The following is a 20954-nucleotide window of genomic DNA, read 5'->3' on the forward strand; positions in this document are numbered from 1 at the left end:
TATCTGAATAAGTTTTGAAACACTGTTTTATGGACGTTTTGTTTCTGCCAGCAGATCTTCTCATTCAGTGTGAAAAGATGTATCCGATAATGTTATTTTTCTTTTCTTTTTGTTTGTTTGTAGTGTTATACTATTCATTATAAACCACTATGGCAATAAAATGTATTTTACTGTTCAAAGCTGTTATTAGTAGTACATAAATTAAAGATACATTCCCAAATTAATTCTTTAAATTTCTGTGGGCGTTGGAGTAAATATAATGGTTTTCCAAGCATTGAAAAAAAAGAAAAGTTTCCACTTTGCAACAGCTTAGTGATCAGAGGAATTCCTGGCCTATCTGTCATTGTGGGTTGACATGAAATAGTGGTAAATATGCCTCTGATAAAATTCCAGCCTCCAGGTATGTGCCTGGCCTTGTCTGAAATGCGTACCCGGTCCTGCACAACAGCAGCAGCCGGCTGATTTTTATCAGCCATATTTACGAACAAATAACTCCTCTCTCCGTACGGACTGCATGAGCAACGACCAGCGAGGTCTCATCCATCAGTGTCTCAGAATCACTCATCTCACTGTCAGCGTCTTTCCCAGAAAATACATGTTTTGCTGCTCTCTATTCTTAGAATCGTGTGGATAACCATTATAAATACCAGCTTAGGTTTTGTTTTTTGTGGTGCTCTCTTTGATATGATATATACAGCATTCCTGGACTGTAGCCTCTTTGTGTTATGGAGATTGTGTTACCAGAGGCAAAGCATTTTTTCACCCCGCTGGATGTCACACATGGCTGACCTTATCTTCATTTAATAACAGTGAACATCTTGGTCTTATGTTACACTTGATACAATCACAACATCAGTCAGTGAAGAAAGCTGTGAGTTTCGCCACAGCAAAATTCTCAATAATAATGGACCAATCAGAATGAAAATGCCTCATGTAACCACCTCAATCAGAGGGAACTGCCCAGATTGGAAGGAATTTTTTTTATTGGATTGAGAGGAGTGGTTTAAACCTTTGATAATCTCTTCAGTAGGAAAATATTACTGCCTAATAACCATGTAAATGTTCAATCTAATCATTTCCACATGCTGGGATAACATTCGGTGACGTAAACAAGTTTCCCAGAGGGACAGAACATGGTGAATGTGTAACGTAAGAACACCACTGTAAGACCATTTAGTAATCACCAAGCTTTATATTTAAAGGCTAAATCCAACAATTTTACACATTAAAGTGTGCTCATAGGTCTGGAAGTACAACTGCATATATGAAAAAAATAGCACAAAGCCTTAATGTAATCTGATAAATTGTCTCCAGTGTTCTCACACAGTATCTTAGTTGCATTGTGGGTAATGTAGGCACCAGGATTTGAAAATGAAGACGAGTCAGTTTCCCACAGGGTCAAGTGAGGTTCAAACCAACGGAGCAACCAACGGTATGACTGATTGTACGACCGACCGACAGAACGTCCAACCAACCGACCGAAAGAATGACCGACTGACCAATGGACCGACCAAACAAACAAAACCAAGCCTATAAAGTTATATTGTGATTAGATGCTTTGGCCTGTATAAATGCACGTCTTATCAGATCACTTTATTCACAGTCCATATAAACAGTAAAGTTAGAATCTCTAATCAGAAGGATTTCAATCAGTTTAAAGAAATATTGTCCATGTTACTGCAGCTAGTGTCGAAATAAAATGAGGTTTACATTCTGTGGTCACGTAGAGTTTCTTATTAGTTAAATTGCAAGAGGTTTCCAATAACTCTGACTGTTTCCTGGTCCAGTCAGGGCAGTGAAGTGTCAATCACACTAACCATCTATCACTGTGACACATTTACTGGAAGGTCAAGACCTCATGATGGCTATTGAGTATTCAGGGATCTTTACTGAGCTGGCTACCTACAGCTGCTTCTATCTGACTTATGACTTTTTTTCACACAGTCAGCACAATGTTGCAGCCTTTATGTAAATTGAGGTCTGGCTGTTGTCTGGAGCTGCAGCGGATCCACAGCCAATAATACAAGAAGAAAGATAACAGGACTATGGCTGCGGTCCAATAGTCAAACATTTGCAAATGCCTTTAGGGCAAGAAAAGATATGAAGGAGAATTCTTAAGGAAAAGAAAACCACTGTAATGAGAGTATCCGACTGCTTTTACACCAAGGTCACAAGGAATTATGGGACAGTGTTGCCTCCTTTCCTCTTGTTAAGTCCGGTCCAGTACATATGCTAAAGGAGATAAGAAAGGAAGCACCTTTCCTTAATTTGACAAGCTCTTATCATAGTTACCATGTACATACTCCATTCATAAGATGTACTCAGGAACATCTCTAAGAACCAAAAAGACTGTTTGACCTTAGCCTGACTCTAGAGCTGTACAACAGCTCTGTGAGGCTGCACTCAAACACACTCTCAGAATGACTCGAGTCCACATCTCTGTTGATTAACAAATAATATTTACCAAGTTCGTCATGTTAGATTTGCCTGATAACATGCTAACATTTGCTAGATAGCACTAAACAATAAGGTATTTCAGGCATTTTGTCATAAAAACCCACAATATTGGGCATAGCACTGCAACAATTGATCAGTTAATTAATAAGTAGCCAAGTGTTAAAATCAATAGCAACTATTTTGATAATCTGTTATTCAGTTTGGGTGATCTTTTTTTAACAGAAAAAGTGAGGATTCTGATTCCTGCTTATTAAATGTAAACGTTCTCTGGTTTCTTTCCACCTCTACAAACGTATCTGAATACTGTTGTACTGTTGTTGTACACAACATTTGAGGACGTCATCTTGGATTTTGGTAAACTGATTGACATTCTTCACCATTTTCTGACATGTTATAGACCACAGAACAAACTGATTAATAGAAGAAATAATCTACAGATTAATTGATAAGAAAATAATTATTAGTTGCAGTCCTAACTGCGCAAAGTGCAGTTGTTTTTTCCTGATGAACATGTAAGATGAAAAGTCAGGGAATCACACAAGTCAGTAGAATTAATCCTACTTCTGTCTGTAGCAAATTTCACAACAGTCCATCCAGTAGTTGTCAAGATAGTTCCTTCAAAACCAAAATGTCAATCTCATGGTGGCGCTAGAGAAAAAGTCAGGTGATCACCAAAGTCAGTCATTCATCATCTGGGAACAAATCTTCATAGAGTCCAGCCAATAGTTGTTGAGATGTTTCACTTCGGATCAAAGTGGTGGACCAAGCAACAGACTGACATTGTTGTCCATAATGGCGCTACCAGAAGTTTGTAACCAGTTTTTATAATGCTGGTTCCGTGTCAACACCCCCACTGACTTGTTGACTTCTCTTCACTCATCCTCGGATGTTTTCTCGAGGCAAACAGTTGCTTTTCACACCAGCAGTTGTGCCAATCATGTGAAACAGATGTTCAGTAGGAAAGAAAACATTTCTCTTACCTGTCATTTGTCATTTGAGCTTTCACATCGTAACTATCTGTTTATGACATGTTGGAATCATCAAAAATGTCCAGATTCCTGCCTGACTCAGAGGAAACTTTGGTCTGTAAACCACAGGTTCTCCTCTCTTGGTCTCATATTGGATGGGGAGTCAAATTTTCCAAATGATGGTGAGACAGTAACTTAATATTGTAATTTACAGGAACATTGTGGTCCTGGCCACTGATTGCAGCTGAATATTTCCAAATGATCCCCCTTGTTTGACGTGCTCTTCTGTTCCTCCGTACCACCCAAGAACATCTGTAAGGTTTCATCAAATCTTCGGAATAAAACAGCGTCAGGCACAAAGATGAGATCAGGATTATAGCTGGAAAACACAATTCAGAACTGGGAATGAAAAAATCATCACAAATTTAGGATCAGAGACACCAATCTGGAGAAAATCACACAGTTGGCTTTGAAACGTGTTGCTCATGTACTGTCAGAACTCTCTCACTCATTTGCCTTTTTATTAATATTATAAAATGACCTGAAAAGCCCGAACTATACGCACGCTTGTTATTTCTCTGTCACTTTTGTGGGTCCGCCTGCACAAACGGAAACTTTGAGGAGCCACTGTTACATAATCTGTATACACTGAGGAGTGACTGCCACAAAAATGCCCGCAAGAGAAAAATATCATGGAACTTTTCAAGCACTGTGGAAATATTCATGTAGTAAGGTTCTCATCTGTTTAAGTAACCCTGTCTCGCTCATTCTCGAAGCAAAGTTGACATTTGCGGTTGAGATAGTAGCCGCACAGTGATTTGGTCTCTACACAGACAGTATGAGCATGTAGTATGAGATAGAGTGGTAAAGTCAAACGTTCTGAGTCTGATCACGTGATGAATGTACTCAGAGACAGAAAAGAACATTCAGAGGTGATAAAGAACAGTAGCAAGAGACAAGCAGTCTGACCTCCTGTCATGATAAACATGTCAGGGGTTGTCTGTTGATAATGATATGGAGCAGGCTCTCTCTCTCTCTCTCTCTCTCTCGCTCTCTCTCTCGCTGTGTGTGTGTGTGTGTGTATGTGCGTGTGTGTGAAAAAGAGAGCTGGGCCAGCTAACCTGGCTGCTGGTCAGTAATGGAGTAGATAGCATCTGTGGATTCTGTTATCTGGAGCCTCCTGTGGTTTACTGAATCAGGATTAAGTGTGTGCAGTGACTTGTGTAAGATCCTGTGTGAGATCCTCAGTTTTTTTTTCTTTCCTCTATTAAGGGGAGATGTGTTTGGGTGTAATTCAACTAACTTTGTTGGAATCTATTCCTGAACCAGTGATGCTCCTCATGATTAATTTCCCCGATGTTTAAAAGGAAGTTTAAACTTAGACCAGTCGACCTGAAAGAACCAGGTCAGCTAAAACATGATTTTTTCCTCGCCCTATCCAAGTGGTTTCTGTGTCTAAACCTAACCAGACAATGCCGACATTTATTGTGGCGATTGGGAGGCAATTAATAGTTTAAACATTTTATTGATTAAACTGGGAATAGACAAGTTTTCTCCTCCAAACTTTGTTATTTGTGATTTTGAGGGAAACAGAAATGATCCAGTTGTCTTTGCAACAGCGACGCCGACAATAATACTACTTGGAAATGCTGTTGTTTTTTGCCTCTTTAATCAAGAAAACAAATATTTAACAATAAAATAATAATATAATACATGTAAAATAGTAAAAATAGTTAAAGATGTTTACTTTTTTTGCTTGTTAAAATACTAATAGTCTGTTTGCAGTCTGTATACTCAACTGAAAGCAAACAAATAGGATTAAAAAAAAGAAGAGACAGGTTGCTGAATAATGAAAACAATCATTGATTGCAGTCCACTTCCATTATATTTATCTTATCCTGATCACAGTCTTGAGTGAGATGTCCTTCCTGGCACCACTGCCGCTAAAATATCTGATGACTAGTGAGTACTTTGCTTTCATTTTCACAGTTCACAGCCTGTGTTAGAAGCATTTTGAGGAGTTTCAACATCACACAAAGCCAGAGGTGGATGAAATATCATTTTTCCTGACTCTGACCACTCAATTTATCCTCTATGAGTCACTGTGTGCTGCAGAGGAACACTTCATTCCAGATGCTACAGCTAAGAAAGCCTTATTCAAACTCTCGCAGACAAACATGAGCAAACAGAATCAGAATCAGAAACACTTTACTGATCCCTGTGAGGGAAAATTGCGTAAATATTTAGGTTAGCATCCCAGCTATCTCTGTCAGGTTTGTATGTAATGAGATAAGAGCTTATCTGTTTTCCGGACAAAGGATATAATGTTTACACCAATCAGTTCACTGATATTGGCCTTTTATTGTAGTTTGGCTATTATGTGGAGGTTGTATAATATCTGTCACTACATCCAGACCACACAGATGCAGCAAATCACTTCATATTAATCATTTAATTCTCCAACTTTTGCACATAGAAGGGTTCATTTAACCTGGACTGACTTATTAAAGAGTTTCAGTGTATGACTTCTGGAGGAAACACTGACTCCTTGTTTTATGGGGAAAATGAGCAAAAAAAGAAAAAAACTATAAAAACTTCAAGTCAAAAGCTGTTAGGATAAATTGTTCAAAACATAACTTCTTTTAAAAGAATCCACTATTTTAACAAGACACTGGTGTGAATATAAATGCAGCAAGGCACAAAAAGAGTTCCTTTTCAATTTTTTTTTCTTCACTAGTAAAATATGAGTAAGTAGCTATGACAATAATGTGACTCTCTGGAACATAAAAGCAGCAGGCGCTTGGCAACGTTACTCTGACAGGGATCATCCAGCCTAATTTATACCCTGAGAAAGGCTTGTGTCCAAGGACATAAATTTAGTTGCGGTGTGCGCTGAAAAAGAAGGGGAAGGCCCATAAACTGGCCGGGACAGAGAGAGAGAGGGAACAATGGGCAGCCATCAGGAGGAGAGCCCCAACAGCTGCACAGCTCCATGTCCCAACACACACTCACGTGCACACCCACACACACATATATATCCTCGTTGCTTTTCTTTCACTCTCCCTGTCTCATGCACTCGCCGGCCGGGCCATCTGAAAGGGGGCCAGCTAAGCAGATGTTCTGCCACTGACTTCACAAAGGGCACAAGTGAGCGATGGAGAAAAAATAAAAATAAAGAAAAGGGAGACAAACTTCCTCATTTTTGCCTGTTGAGTCAGCTGTTGATAAGCGCTAATTCTGTGTACATTTAATTAAATCTTTATTAACTCTTTCCATGTATGTTTTAATATCTCGTGAACAGTGTTTACACTCTCTACCCAAGTAAAAGTAATAACACCACAATGGTAAAATACTCCATGTAGCCTACAGATTCACTATCAGCACAGCTGGTGGGATAAAGCTGGTTTTACTCTTTTATTATTGTCATAAAATCATATGAAACCACCAAAACCAATGACTTGACTTCCTTATCCTGCCTGTGGCGCACAGTGCAAATGGGATTTAAAGATTTAAATCTTTAAAAACAGCTCCTCAATATGTAGTTTCATATTTAGGTTTGTATGTTTTAGGAAGAAGTGTTGTGGACTATTTTCAGCAGAGTAATACATATTTGGGGTGCTAATATCCACAGCAGCAGGGTGACGTATGTGGTATTATACTTAAAATAAACTATGTTCATGGTAATAAAGAAACATGAGTGCAACAATGTGGCTCATTGATGTATTATTCGTGAGGGCCCGGACACACCAGACCTACGGCGAGCGTCTGTGGCCCTCGTCGGCCCTCGTCGGAGGCTTTTCGGCCGACAGAGCACACTGAATCAATAGCAGAGCCAGTAGGCGAGAGTAATCACTCTGATTGGCTGTTCAGATAAGCGAATCAGTGCATGAGAAGAGAAATGAAAAAAAGAAAGGGAAAGCTCCTCAAGCCCATCACTGTGGCATCCATGATTTTACCCATTTAGTGTGGTTTCTCCAATTTCCCCCGTCTCTTCTTCAGTGCCATTCGCAACTTTTTATCAGTCATATTCTTGATTAGAAGTGGCTGTACGAGCAAGAGTGGTGTGAAAATGACTGTTTGTATACACACAGTCCGGAGTCTTTTGAATGATGAATACAGACTACCGCCACCTGGTGGTCTGGAGTGTTATCCTATCTCACGCAGGCACTGAACAAATTATCTAGCTAGACGTCAGCTGTAGTCTTTGTGGTGTGTTCAACTGCAGCTTTCTGGCCGAGACACAAGCGATGTCATGTTCTTTGATGTCGGTTTGTGCGTCTAGACCGTTAGATTATAGATATCAGGCAGTCGTTAAGAGGATCAATTCATTGTTGGTTTTGGTCTTCTCATGGGTTTTGCATAATATTTTATGAGCTCATCATATACTCTTATGCAAATATGTTTATTCACAATGTACCAAGTAACTACAGCTGAAAGAGAAGTCAAAAGTCAAAGGTAAAAACACAATCAGCACCTACTCTGGTGATAATTTGTTATGCAAAAAAATCCAGAAATACTCTGTGAATGTCTGCTGTTTTACTTATCTTCTGTGATATTAAATTGAAGATGTTTAGATTTTGAACTGTTGGTCAAACAAAACAAGGAATTTGAATACTAAATTTGAGATTTGGGAAAACTCAAATAAATAAGCAGCATTTGGATACATTTGCTTAGTTTTGCCATACATACGAAAAGCTATCCCTGCATGTATTGTTGTATCACCGCAGGTACTAGGAGCCATCACAAAACAAGATCACATTTTCGGGAATGTGAGACATTTCCAGCATTGAAAATTGCCCAAATTGATGTTATTTGTCAAAAAGACATCTCATGCCCTGCAGTGAATGTGTCTGGTCCAAAGCTTTTTGTCCTTTCTGATGCATCGAGCATCTCTTCCCTCACAGCAGCCCCTCGCTCTCCCTTTTCCTCCACAGAGACACACTATGCAGCCTGCAGGTTTTGACCTGTAAATAACTGCCCAGACAGAGTCTAGTCAGTCAGATGGGGAGGCAGGCCGAGGCGTCGGGGCCTACATGGCTCCTGGAGAGCAATAACAGATGCTTATCATGTTTTAGTGAGGCGGGTGGTAGTGGTGGTGGTGGTGGTGGTGGTGGTGGTGGAGAGAAGGAGGGTGAATGAGGGACGTTGGGGCCCTGTCGATGAATGGCTCTGACAATAAATGCACTCAATCATGGGCAGACATTGTACCTTAGAAAACAGAGTCAGATTCAGTCGGAAAGAGAGAGAGAGAGTGTGTGTGTTTGTGTGGGTACTCGAGTGTGTGTGTATGTGTGTGTTAAAGAGAGGCAGCAGAGAGCGCATGTGCACTCACACACCCACTGCAGCTTTTCAGCAGCTCATCCTCTCGCACATTCCAAGTAGAGGCAACAGCAAACAAATGGCTTAAGGTTCAAGTGAAGTATGTTTCATTCCTTTCTCTGCTGTCTCCGCCGCTCTTAAAGTCTCAGGTTGTGCTGCGAGCAGGGACAGGGGTTAGACGCAAGGTCAAAGAGGAGAGGATTACTCAAGATAAACTTCAGATAAAAGTGTCAGTCCGGTGATCAGCAGTGATCCATCATGCGGCAGGTCGTGCTTGCAGGCCGGCGTTGCCATCGGAGGGTAAAAAATAGCCTTCGTGTGTGTGCAATAATGAAGATGAAACTATGAGAAGACAAATTCCTCGTGACAGACTCAATCCTGCTCATTTGTAAAAGCTGAGAGATGATTCAGGGCTGCCAGGTTATCACCATCCTCCTTATTGTTTCTTGCTGAGATCGATTTCTTTCTTTCTCCTCCTCCTCTGCAGAGGTTCAAGCACATTGCTCCCCTGAGATGATGAGACTTGTTTTCCCTGCTGTTTGCTGAAATGCCTTCACAGCTGCGAGTGAAGGTGGTGATTTGAAGTTGTGGCTCGCTGCTCTCCAACTGAATTTAATTCACATTTCAGGGACAAGTATGCGTCGCATTTTAATAGAGAAACTGGAGCTGCATTTCACACAGATGGAAGTTGTAACTGGCTTTATTTGTGGTTAATACATAACTTACAAAACAGTTAAAAGCCAGTAATAAGATCAACGTTTTGGTTGCCAGGTTGTGGCTGATGTTTATCCTCCTCCAGCAGGACACTTGCGTTGTCCTTAAAGTTCTTTAATTCATCAGAAAGACCCGTCCACCATCTTATTTATTTAAGTATTTATCTGTGTATTTAAATGTGAAAGTGTATATTAATAAATGCTGCTGAGTACGCCAAAGACCACCTGGCCTCTGACCTTTAGCTGCAGAGAATATGGACCCAAATTAACTATGGAACTGAAGAATTGGTGGTTTATTAAAAGAGTTGAAACCATTATATTACATAGATGAGTTACTGGTATATAAGAACATAAGAAACTCATGACCTTTAATCAATGATTTTATCAATATTTGTAACTGAAGAACTGATGACTTATTCAATGTTACTTTCATTAAAGGATAGGTTCCCCCCAAAATTAAAATTCAGTCATTATCTACTCACCTTCATGCTGATGGAAAGTCAGGTGAAGATTCGAAGTCCGCAAAACATTTCTGGAGCTTCACAGCAAAACTCGCGTTGCAGCAGTCTCCGAAACAACTGAAGTAGATAGGGACTTGTTTTAAAATGTTAAAAAAACAGCTGAAAACACATAAAATTTACACCGAATTTACACCCTCAATGCACGGTCAAGTTTGTGCACCCACTTCCGACGCGATGAATGGCAACACTTTTTGCTGAGCAGCTACAGTTAAGATTTCAGTTTTAAAAAGGGTGTGAATAACATTTTTCCAACTTAATTTGGGATCTTGGTGCTTCCAGAGACTTGGATTACACTGGAAGAGCTTTAAGGAGACATTTTGTGAATTTTTCTGTTGTTTTTTTACACTTTAAAACAAATCCCCATCTACTTCAGTTGTTGGTCATTAGTTTCTTATGTTATTATATGCTAGCAACTCATCTAAGCTAGAGATAATGACTGAATTCTCATTGTTGGGTGAACTTATCCTTTAACTTTTATTTATGAGGAGAAGACACAACAGCAAAAAGGATTTTCCACAACCTGGCAACCAAAGTATTTTTTTTAAATCAGGCTTATTACTGATTTTTAAAGTAGGGCTGAACCAACTAGTCAAGTAATGGATTACATTACATCTCTGAGTTTGGACTGCTGAACAAAACAATTTGATGAAATCACCTGGTAACCTAATTGTGATGAGCATTTTCTTTAAAAAGCATTAAGCATTAATGACGCCATCAGTTCAAACTTAAGTAGGCACCTTGAAGGCTAAAGTCACATGTTTGGTTACATAAGATTTATGTTTGCTTGTCTTAGCCCTACAAATTAATTTTTCCGTTAGCCTATTTTAATTTAATTTGAGTTTACCTCTGAAGGCGCTGTCATGCAATTTTCTCCGGATAATTTACGCGCGGGGTCAGTGAACTGTGAGGCAGGAAATATTCCAAACATCTGAGCTGCAAACATGAGGAGAAGGTGAGGTGAGGCGCTAGAGAGAAAGGAAGAGGGAGAAACAGAGGGAGGAGGGAGGGCACAGTGTGTGTGTGTGTGTGTGTGTGTGTGTGTGTGTGTGTGTGTGTGTGGAGCAGAGAGGGAGGGAGGGAGAGAGAGAGGTGGTGCAGCTCAGCTCAGCAGAGGGAGCAGGAGTGAGTGAGGCGACAGAGCGGAGGTGACAGCGGAGAATGGAGAGGAGCCCGTCCGCCCGGCGAGCTTTGACCGCGGCGAGCGAGGAGAACCCACTCGGCCCTTTCCTTCTGGAGCCAGCGTGCTGAAAGAAACCGGGAGGACTTAACAGGGGGGCAAAGGAAAGGAATGGCTGATCCTCTGCGGAGGACTTTACTAGCGAAACTCCGGGGGAAGAAATCCAAGAAAGGAGCGACGGTCGGCGGTGGATACGGCTCTGCTGCTGCGGCGGCGGCGAATGGGGGCCGAGAAGGTAAAGAAAAAGTTTTGCATACGCAGCGAGACTCCGACGAGGCTCGCCCGGTAGTGTTGCTCGCGACAGAGAGAATGAGTACGTACGAGAATTGTGTTGACGGGGCGATGGTGCGAGCCGGGGGGGTTGTGGTAGTGCGGGAGAGCCGCGCAGCGGAGTTGGCCGGCGCGCGTCCCCAGGAGCGCAGCAGCGGGGGCAGGGCTCGGGTTAATGAGGAGCTCCTGGGGGTCTCACTTCAAAGAGCCGGCCAGTTTGGGGGACACGCGGTCAGGAGGGAGGGAGACGGGAGCCACCAGGGGCCCAGATCTGGTGGCAAAATCGCGTTATCGGCGGGGGTTACGCTCGGAGGACCGCATGTCCAGAGGAAGCACTTCGTCTCGGTCCCGCGGCAGTGCAGCGTCGGGGATTCAATCGGGTTTGGGGACAATTCAAATCACGTTTTGTACCGAGCACAAGTCGAGCCACAAGGTAAACCAGCAGAGGGCCCGGTTAGTGCCGCTGATAGTGATGTGACAGAGCCCAGAGACAGAGGACAGACCCGGCACATGGCAGGGACCGTAGGGGCTGCTCATGAACACAACGCCAACTGGAGTCTGAACGACAACCAAACTTTGGAGACAGACTCGCCGGTTTGCGCGGCACACGTGCATCCAAACTGTGCGTCAAGCAGCACGGAGGAAAACATTTTAATCCGAAATGTTGAGAGTTACGAGCCTGAGTACGCAGGGGACACCAGAGGCACTGCTGGCGCTCTGCAGAGCCCGACGTTTTTCCCCACAGAGTTAGAAATATGCGACATTAACATGGCATCCCTGTGCGCCACGGGGGGCTCACTCAGATACACCCTAGACAGCGAGGATGAGGATTATTATGATAACGAAATTCTGCCTTTTTATGAAACTGTTAGAACAAAAAGTGATGATAGAGCAGAGGTGGCAGAGCTGCCTCAGCCCGGTCAGGATAAAGGACAGCTTAATGATGGCAATAGTGCCCAGGAAACAGACAGGCTTAGGAACCAGCTGAAAGAAGCTTATTACCTCCTTATCAATGCTATGAATGATATCAACCTGGATGTGCAACAGATTAGTGGTGGTTTCACTGAGCAGCAGGCCTCCTCCTCCTGTAGTAGCCACTCCAGGGATAGCCTGTGCTCCAGGTTGTCCGCCAAGAACATGGACAGCGACTCCTGGTCGTCAGGAGGCGACCACAGCCCACAGCAGGTGTCTGACACCGACTCGCTCCTGCTCTGCCTCAGTGGGAACCCCGAGTCAGGCCTCAAAGATAGCAGGGTGATTAGTAAGAGTATGGTGAACCTGTCTTTGACAAAGACGAGACCAGCCTTACAGCGCTCTGCAAGTGACGGAGCCATCAGGTACCCAGGTAGACCCTCACTCTGTGCTCAGGCCTCTGGGGCTCAGGGTCCAGACATCAGTGGTGAGTTAGGGGCCACAGGGACAAAACAGGGTAAAAAGCTGACAGAACCTCGGGTGCCTTACGAGGCCATCAGCAGTGACGAGATGCTGCAAGATGCTGGTGGTGATGAAGACCGCGGCGGGCAGCTCAATGAGAGCAGCGGCTCGATCAACAGCCTCACAGGTTCGTCAGACAGCAACGCTGACGCATCAGCACATCAGGGTCACGACCACAAGCAGGAGCTGGCTGAGGTGCGAGCGCAGCGAGCCAACTCTGTCAACAAGGGCCACGGTGTCACTGTCAACAAGATGCAGGAGTGGATGCAAAAGGGGCGGCTGTTGTCCTCTGAGATGAAGCAGCGCATTGAGGGCTCATCTCTGCCTCGTGGAGGAGGCCACAGCCAGGACCGCTCCTGCCCTCAGGCTAACCCCGGTGGGTGTAAACCAGGGGCCCAGACGTCCAGCCGAGGGGTTAAACCTGTCAAGGCCAAGTCACCTGCAGTCAAGTCACCAGGTAGGAAGGCTACACGGAGTGGCCCCAGCTCCTGTGGATCCTCTAAATCAGAGACCTCTCACCCTCCTTCCTCCCGTCTGATTATTGTCATCCTCCTCCACTCATAGTAAACTCCGTCTGGTGGCGGTCCACCCTGCACTCCTCCTCTTCTGGATGCAAAGCAAAGGGACGAGACTCCTCAGACCTCTTTGCTTTCCTTTTCAAGATTCTCTAACCGGTGGCGGGTTCTGTTCCTTCACACTAATTTAGGTGCATTCTTAACACTGAATTAATCGCACATCAGGCCGTAGGTGGGATCACTCACAGTGTAGTCCAGTAACAACTAACTCACTCTCCTCTGCTAGCTGTTGTGGTGTTTTCTAAGGTGTTGGTGGTGGGTTTGTGTGCGTGTGAATGACTTTTGATGATGTACAAAATGACAAATGATGTTCTGTTTCTAATGTGGTGCAAAGACAGGAAAACATCTGTATCAGGAAACCACTGAGAGGAAGAGGTGACACATAGAAACGACATGTACCCTCAGTCACATGCCTTCTTTTCAAAATGAAATTCCTGAAGATGCCGTAACAGCTGTTCGATATTTGATGTAGTGAAAAATATCCTGTATGACAGAAAATATCGAGATATTCGATAATATCTAATATCGATGTCAGTCATTTCACCCAATCCTCCTCAGCAGATGGAGATAGATGCCCAGTTCGTCATGGAATTGCATGTTCAAGATACCCACTTTTCACTTTTCGTCCACTTTGGCGTTTGTCCTGCATTTCCAAGACAAACTCATTGATATCTGAAAGCTGAGATGCAAACTGAAGTTTAAAAAATAATCTCACCACAAGGTCCATTTACCCTCTCATTAGTAGGGTTGCAGTGGTATGAGATTTTCATGGTTTCCCGGAACGACCCTTACCTGAATGAAAACAGGACTTGACTATGAAATGAAATATAAATCGTCAGCTTTCATACCACAGTATACCTTGAAAACGATATATATCACTGCAACCCTACACTTTTAATTGCATTTACATTTATTACTTTACATTGCACATAACTTAAGCTGTCATTTCACCGTGTTAGTGCCTGGTTGTAGCAAATGATTTGCACTTTTCGTCCGTGCTGCCCTGAACTGACTGCAAACAGGGCAGTTCGCCAGTTCAATCACAGGCTTCAGAAGCTGCCTGTGCAGAGAACTCTGTATTGACATTTGTTGCACAGCGTGTGGAAATGTCTTTGTGCGGATCGAAAGACATTTTTCATTTTTGTATGAAAGTGTTCCGTGCGTGAGAGCGCGTGTGTTGCTCTGACAGTGTTTTCCAGAGTAAATAGACGAGCTGCCATGTGCGCAGGCTGTTGTTGACTGTCAGTGTGCTGTGCTGCTAGAAATAGAGTGTGATCTGTGAGGCTGCTGAGCGGAAGGCCTCTAATGTTTGACTTCCAGCCGCTGTTGGCTCAACATAGCTCCAACTTTTACCTCTTTTAGCTAGAGTACAGACAGTACTCCTCTTGATATTAGTTTCCTCTTCGTGCCATTGATTCTCAGTTTTTCCCCTCATTTTGTTCAGCTTTCCCCTCTGTCCCCACTGAACCTTTCCACAGCTGTGGCCAGGGGAATCCAAAGCAGGGGAGAAGCCACTGCAGTTACTCTCTGCGGTTGTGGTGTGTGTGTGTGTGTGTGTGTGTGTGTGTGTTTGTTTGAGAGTAAAGGGGGGGTGGGGGGGTGGGATGTCATGTTGCCTTCCTCCCCAGTCGTTTGCTCTGGACAGCTCCATGGTAACTTGCATTTTAAAGAGACTTTGGATTGAATATTTCGGATGCCATTCCTGTTGTTTAACTTTGTTTGCGTTGTGTCACTTAATTCCTCGCCATGAATGAACAAAATGAAGGGCGATTAAGTATTTATTAAGGTCAGAGCTGGGCTTATCTTGCCCCTGTGGGCCTCTCAGCGCCTCACAAAGAGCCATTTAAAAAAAAAAAAAAAGAAATACCAAAGCTCTCTAAAGCTCCAGTGAATTGCTTGTCTTGGCTTGAAACTCTTCATTGAGTTTAGGGCTCTTCTCTTGATTTATGCAAATATTTATACATCTCTAGAAATAGTCCTCTTCCTCCCCCCTGACTTGGAAATGAAATCTCTCTATGAAGTCATAGTGCAAACTATTGGCTTAATTAAACTGCAGCTAATTTATTTCTGTCCTGACTCGTCCTTTAATTACTGTGTAAAAAAATCATGTTGATTATCACCCACAGCTGAGTGTCATTCCGTGTGTGTGTGTGAGGGATATTGTGCACGTGAGCATGCATATGCACATCTCCAGTGTGTGCGTGCCTGTTAGTATTTGCTGCTGGAGGATTTATAGGTTTGTTGTGTTGTGGCAGAGGATTGCCTTGCCGGCAGGCAGACAGTATCCAGGCATTATGTTTTGGCCAGATCTGAACTCAGGAGTGGTGTGTCAGTCAAAGCTGATGTTGAGACTGAGCCATAGACACCACAAACAGAAGTATGAGATCCACTCCTGGGAGGCAGATATTCTCTCCTTTTATTTATTCTTTACTTGAGTCCTGTGGTTCACACTAACAGGAAAATCATGCCCTCTTTGCATTCCCAGAAATACTGAAGGCTTTGGAACATTGTGGGAAAAAGTTAATTAGCTCTTGATATCTCCTCAACGAAAGCTTGTAAGAGGATAGTTTATAGTTTATAGATGAAAATGATAATGAGAAGATTGACACCACCTAATATCTGTCTGTTGAATATGAAGGTGCTGTCAGTAACTGTGAGCTTAAAGGAAAAATTCACCCAAAAGTTAACATTTTGTCATTATCTACTCACCTGATCAAGAGTCGGGTGAAGTCTCGTAGTCCAGGAAACATTTCTGAAGCTTCACAGCAACAACATTCCTCTAAACAACTGAAGTAGAAGGGGACTCGTTTTAAAATGTAAAATGTAATTGTGCTAAGCCAAGCAAACTGTCAGCTGATTGTCAGAAGTATCACTTTTTATGTAAATGGGAGGAAGCAAACAGACACATTTCCCTAAATGTTGAGCGTTCCTTTAAATATAACAGACTATGAAGCTGAACCTGCTCATGTTTTGGTACATTACTGTGCAGTATTGCTCAACATTGTGAATACATTAATTGCTGCCTGCTCAGTAGATTCAAATTAGCTAGAGAATGAGATACGAGTGCAGGTGTAATATAATCCTACCTGACTGCTGTCAAGTCATGTCAGAACGATGTGGCGTCTGGTTTCTGCATTGTGCCAAAAAACTTGTTACTGAGCTGCTGAGTAGTTTTTTCAGTTTCACAGGTACAGTCATTTGTCTTGTCTGGTGTGTCTGTACTTGGACAGATTTATGGAGGATGGTACCTCTAAAGACAGATCAGGTGATGGAGGAGAAACTCGAGGCATCAGGGTTCATACCAGGATGGTTTATGAGTCACATGATGGTGTCTGCAAACAGTGTCCGGGCGAACACAAGCAACTGGCAGCTTTTTATCTAGAGCTACTGTACAAAGTGTTGCTGAAGGGCATTTCAATGACTTGTCTTACTTTTATCAGTGTTCACGACCTAATTGGGTCACACTGTGAGTCCATGTCCCTTTTTTAGATTGTGTGGTCCCTCCGCTGAAGCATTTTTTATCAGATTTTAAACAGACACAATGAGTCGGGACAGAAAGAGCTGCAACATTGAAAAGAATGGTTGGAAGCCAACGCATCGAGGAGGAAGTGGCATCAGCATTAGCAGGCTGCGCTGCCAGGATGCCTCAACGGGATGCAAGTGTTGACATGTGATGCAACCCTGGACGATTTCGGCTCTGCATTGGTGTGAAGAGAAAAATCTACACTGAGAATCCTCATTTCCATATGAATGCGTGTCAACAGGAATGTATGGCACAGAGCAAAAGATTCCCTCTGAAGGGGGGAAGACACTCTGTATACACCACAAAGTGTTGTCTGTGTGGAGGAGAGAAAACTAGCTGGTGTGTGCTTTGCACTTATCAAAAGAGGAGCCAAAAGGAATTCAGGAAATAAAAGAAAAGCCTCTGGGAAAGTGGATCAAGTGTTTTGTCTTAGAGGAGAAAAAGATTCAGTCATTCAGAAGATTTAGACACGAAGATAATTGGGTTTACTGTCAGGCTCACGTGGCGCAGGTTCACACCAGCACATCCAGGAAATAAGCTTTTTTTCCTTTATAAGTTTGCATTCCTCTCAGCACCTCAGACAAACCCATATCGCTCCTCCCCGTCCACCTATCTCCCTCTCTGTCTCCCTTTCTCTTTATTTTCTCACACAGACGTGCACCCTTGTATTATGTGCTCCGGCCATCTGTTACCTTCAGGTCAGGGGTGTGAGTTTTCCGTGCCCCGGACACATCATCTTCATGCCATCGCGGCGCAGGGAGCCAGGCTGTGTTAGCTCCGTTATGGAAATTTTAATCGACGGGGCCTTCTGTTTCGCTTTGTGTTGTGGTTGCAGAAGGTTAGATGGTCATCGGGCTCTGAGGCCAGATGACAACCAAATGGGGAAAGGGGCTGTTTTCTCACTATTTCTTCCCGGAAACCTATATGTTGGTGGTATAAATGAAAATTTGAATTAATATAAGGTGCAGAAAATCTCTTGCAATGGATATTCTGAAGGGTTTCACTTTAGGATAAGCCTTCCCTGCATTTTTTACATAAACACATGCAAATTAGAATTTTCACAATCAGTTATTCTGCAGTTTACTTTCTGGATTTTAAGATTAGTTGTTTGATCTTAAAAAGATCAGAACTTTGTGAAAGATGGAGATCATAATGACCTAATGCACATTTTCAGTTTAGTGTTACATAAGACAAAGAAACGCAGCAAATCCTGAGAAGCTGGAACTTGGAACAAGAAACATTTTTGTTAATAAATCAATTATTAAAACAGTTGCCACTTAATTCTCTGACGATCGACTAATAGATTAATCAAGAAATAGTCGTGAAACAAACTGAATTTCTATAAATGTTAAATGTTCCGTCACTTCAAGCATTCGTCTTTTTTGTGTTTTTGCTTCTAAGTGACAAAATGTCTGATTATATCAGTTTAAACTTTTAGACATCTTATAGAAACAGTTTCCCCCACCAACTACGTATTGTAATTTGAAGATTAATTTTAAGAAAAGCATCAGGTTGGACGTTCTGCATCAGCTAGAATAATATCTGAGAGGAGCTTCAGAGTGTTGTGATGGCTTGACACCAGTGAAATGGTTGAAATCTGACTTATTAAGTCAAAGCAGTGTCCTGCTGTTGCTTTGTGTTACTCCTGGTGAAGGAGTGTGACAGTGGAAGGAGATGTCTGGAATGCCGCTCTTGTCAGAACACGCTTCCTCTTCCAGCTATGAAAGACCCCTTAAAGAAGATGGCATGCTGACAACAACTCCATGCACAATATCTCACCTCTCTTCAGTCTCGCGTTACCAGTTTGAGCGTTGGTGGCAGAGTCTGCAGTTTTCATCTGTCTTGTTCTCAAAAATCTTTCCCCTCTCTCCCAGAGTTGTCTTCGAACCAGCATCCTGCCTGCTCTCAAATAATCCACGTTTCCCAAGAGCTATTTCATTCTTATGTGTGTTGTAGTTCAAATGATTTTATATTATTTGTAGTCTTTGTATCTGTGCCCAAGTGACTTTAAATCCAAGTATCAGTTAAGCCTCATTTGATGTTGTTCATCTGGTGTAGAGTTCCCCTGCTAGATATCAATTATAGGCTGAAGAGCCTGGAGTTTTGTATATATCTTGGTCTTAAATATCTTTTAAAGGGATTATAGGTAAGAATGTTTTTTACACACATGAATTGCTTTGTTTTGCCAATGTGTGAAGGGAAAAAATTAGACTTTTTCCTTCGCCTGATAACAGCCGGATTGTGATTGATTTTGATCTGTAGGACTCGCAACGGTTTTTCAGGGAAAACTGGTGACGTTTGTGCGGCTCCCTCCACGTGCCTCTCTTCCACTCCCCTTCAACGCCGAAAGTGTGCAACAATAGCGAACAATAGAACATTAGCTAAGAAATGGAGTCTGCTAATGTCAACAAACATCCAGCACCCACCAACACTCAGAGTTCAACACACAGTCCAAAGTAGCAGTTAACATTACTGCAAAGCATGTGAAATATATTGTGGTATTGTGTGTTTAGCTTATGTTAGCTAAAGTTAGCTTGCTTGCTACCACGGACGAATTGCTGGTTAGCTAACGTGGCAAAATGATGTCTCTCTGTGTAAATAGTGTTACTAAGCAACCAATGGCAGATTGTAAATAATCTCAAATTGAAGCTTGAAATGCCAGCTAAATGTAGCCGAGGACTAATGGGTGAATTAGCCGAAACACTTGAGCAGCGAGGAGTGAGCTGTTTTTGTGTGTAACACAAGCTAACTGCTAGCTAGTAGCCTATGTTTGGTTGTTGCATAAGAGGCGCTGCATTTTGTTTTATATTGTTGGGAAAGTTTGTCTTTCTTGCATTCTCTGACAGTTGACCCGTTCGTTAACACATACAGAAAGACTACGTTACTATACTTTGAACAGCCATGCTGTCATTTGAGTGTAGAGCGGCGGCTCAGACTTACAAACTAATTACTGATTTACGTGTCATGACAGAGGTATATAAATAACAAATTACTGTTGTAATGTACTTAACTGTAGATTTAAGTTAAAACACTGCTTGTAGACAGAGTTTAAAGGGTTACAAAAACTCCAGGCTAGACCATGTGAGAACAAACCATAGCAGATTATTATAGCCTGCCAACTGTTGGCCTACACATGTTGGACTCAGTATATCACCAGAAACATGCAGTATGTTTCTCCTTCACTCAGCAGTCGCTGCATGCTACAGCTACTGAGCTCCAGGCCCTCAAACACAGCATCTACCCTAATCCTGGCTAATGCAAACACAGGGCTGGCTCAGGTCTGACAAACACGTTTCTGGCAGGAAACCGTCTTCAACTTAAACAGAGCAGAAAGGAAGAAATACTTAAAGATGTGCTTCATCCTGCCAGCGCTGTGTTTGAATTAAAATGAAACAGATGACAGGGGGGCTGCGATGGGTCGTGTTTTTGTAGTTCAAGCTGTTTGTTTTTTCGGAGATTAGGAATGTCTTAAATGTGGCCTCTGTTCTTGCCACCGAAAGCTGTTTTATATACTCGGCAGTGTCTTATATAATCAGCCAGAACCCAGAGGAATGGCAGCCCTAACAGATTCAATTTCATCCCACTTTATATCATACTTGTATTTCTCAAGTGGAGAGAAAAGTCAAGAAAGTTTAAAAAGAAATAAAGTTCAAACTTGTTTTGTTGTGGTGAGAGAAACTCCAAAGTTGGGGTTTTATGGGATTTTGAGGCTCTGGAGACGGCGGCATTTATTACAAGTCAACAATAGCTTTATAAAGTTGCCTCATAGATCACAGGAAAGCAGAGAGAGGCTCTTCAGAGAGGCTGGTTGACTTTCAGGGAAAAGTAAATCCCAGTGGAGGCTTCTGCTCCCTCGGTGCCACGATCAAGGCTTTGTCAATAAAAGCAACCAAGCAGAAAAAAAAAACACCTTAGTCTCAATCGACTGAGTAGAAGTTATGTAATTTGAACCGTGTGATTTTTTAATGGACTTCTTTTCTCTTGCGCCGCTCCGGAT

General features: G+C 42.6%; 1 protein-coding gene across 1 annotated transcript in view; it reads left to right on the plus strand.

Annotated features, from left to right (window-relative positions):
- The first annotated feature begins 11159 nt into the window (after positions 1-11159).
- Positions 11160-20954, plus strand: part of syde2 (synapse defective 1, Rho GTPase, homolog 2 (C. elegans)) — a 56530-nt gene continuing 46735 nt past the window's right edge. Inside the window, exon 1 of the mRNA XM_073476158.1 lies at positions 11160-13316. Coding sequence (XP_073332259.1) covers positions 11267-13316 — 2050 coding nt within the window. The 5' untranslated portion in view covers positions 11160-11266. The remainder of the gene's footprint in view (positions 13317-20954) is intronic.

Source organism: Pagrus major, chromosome 11 (genome assembly GCF_040436345.1).
Source record: "Pagrus major chromosome 11, Pma_NU_1.0".
In the NCBI taxonomy this organism is placed as follows: domain Eukaryota; kingdom Metazoa; phylum Chordata; class Actinopteri; order Spariformes; family Sparidae; genus Pagrus; species Pagrus major.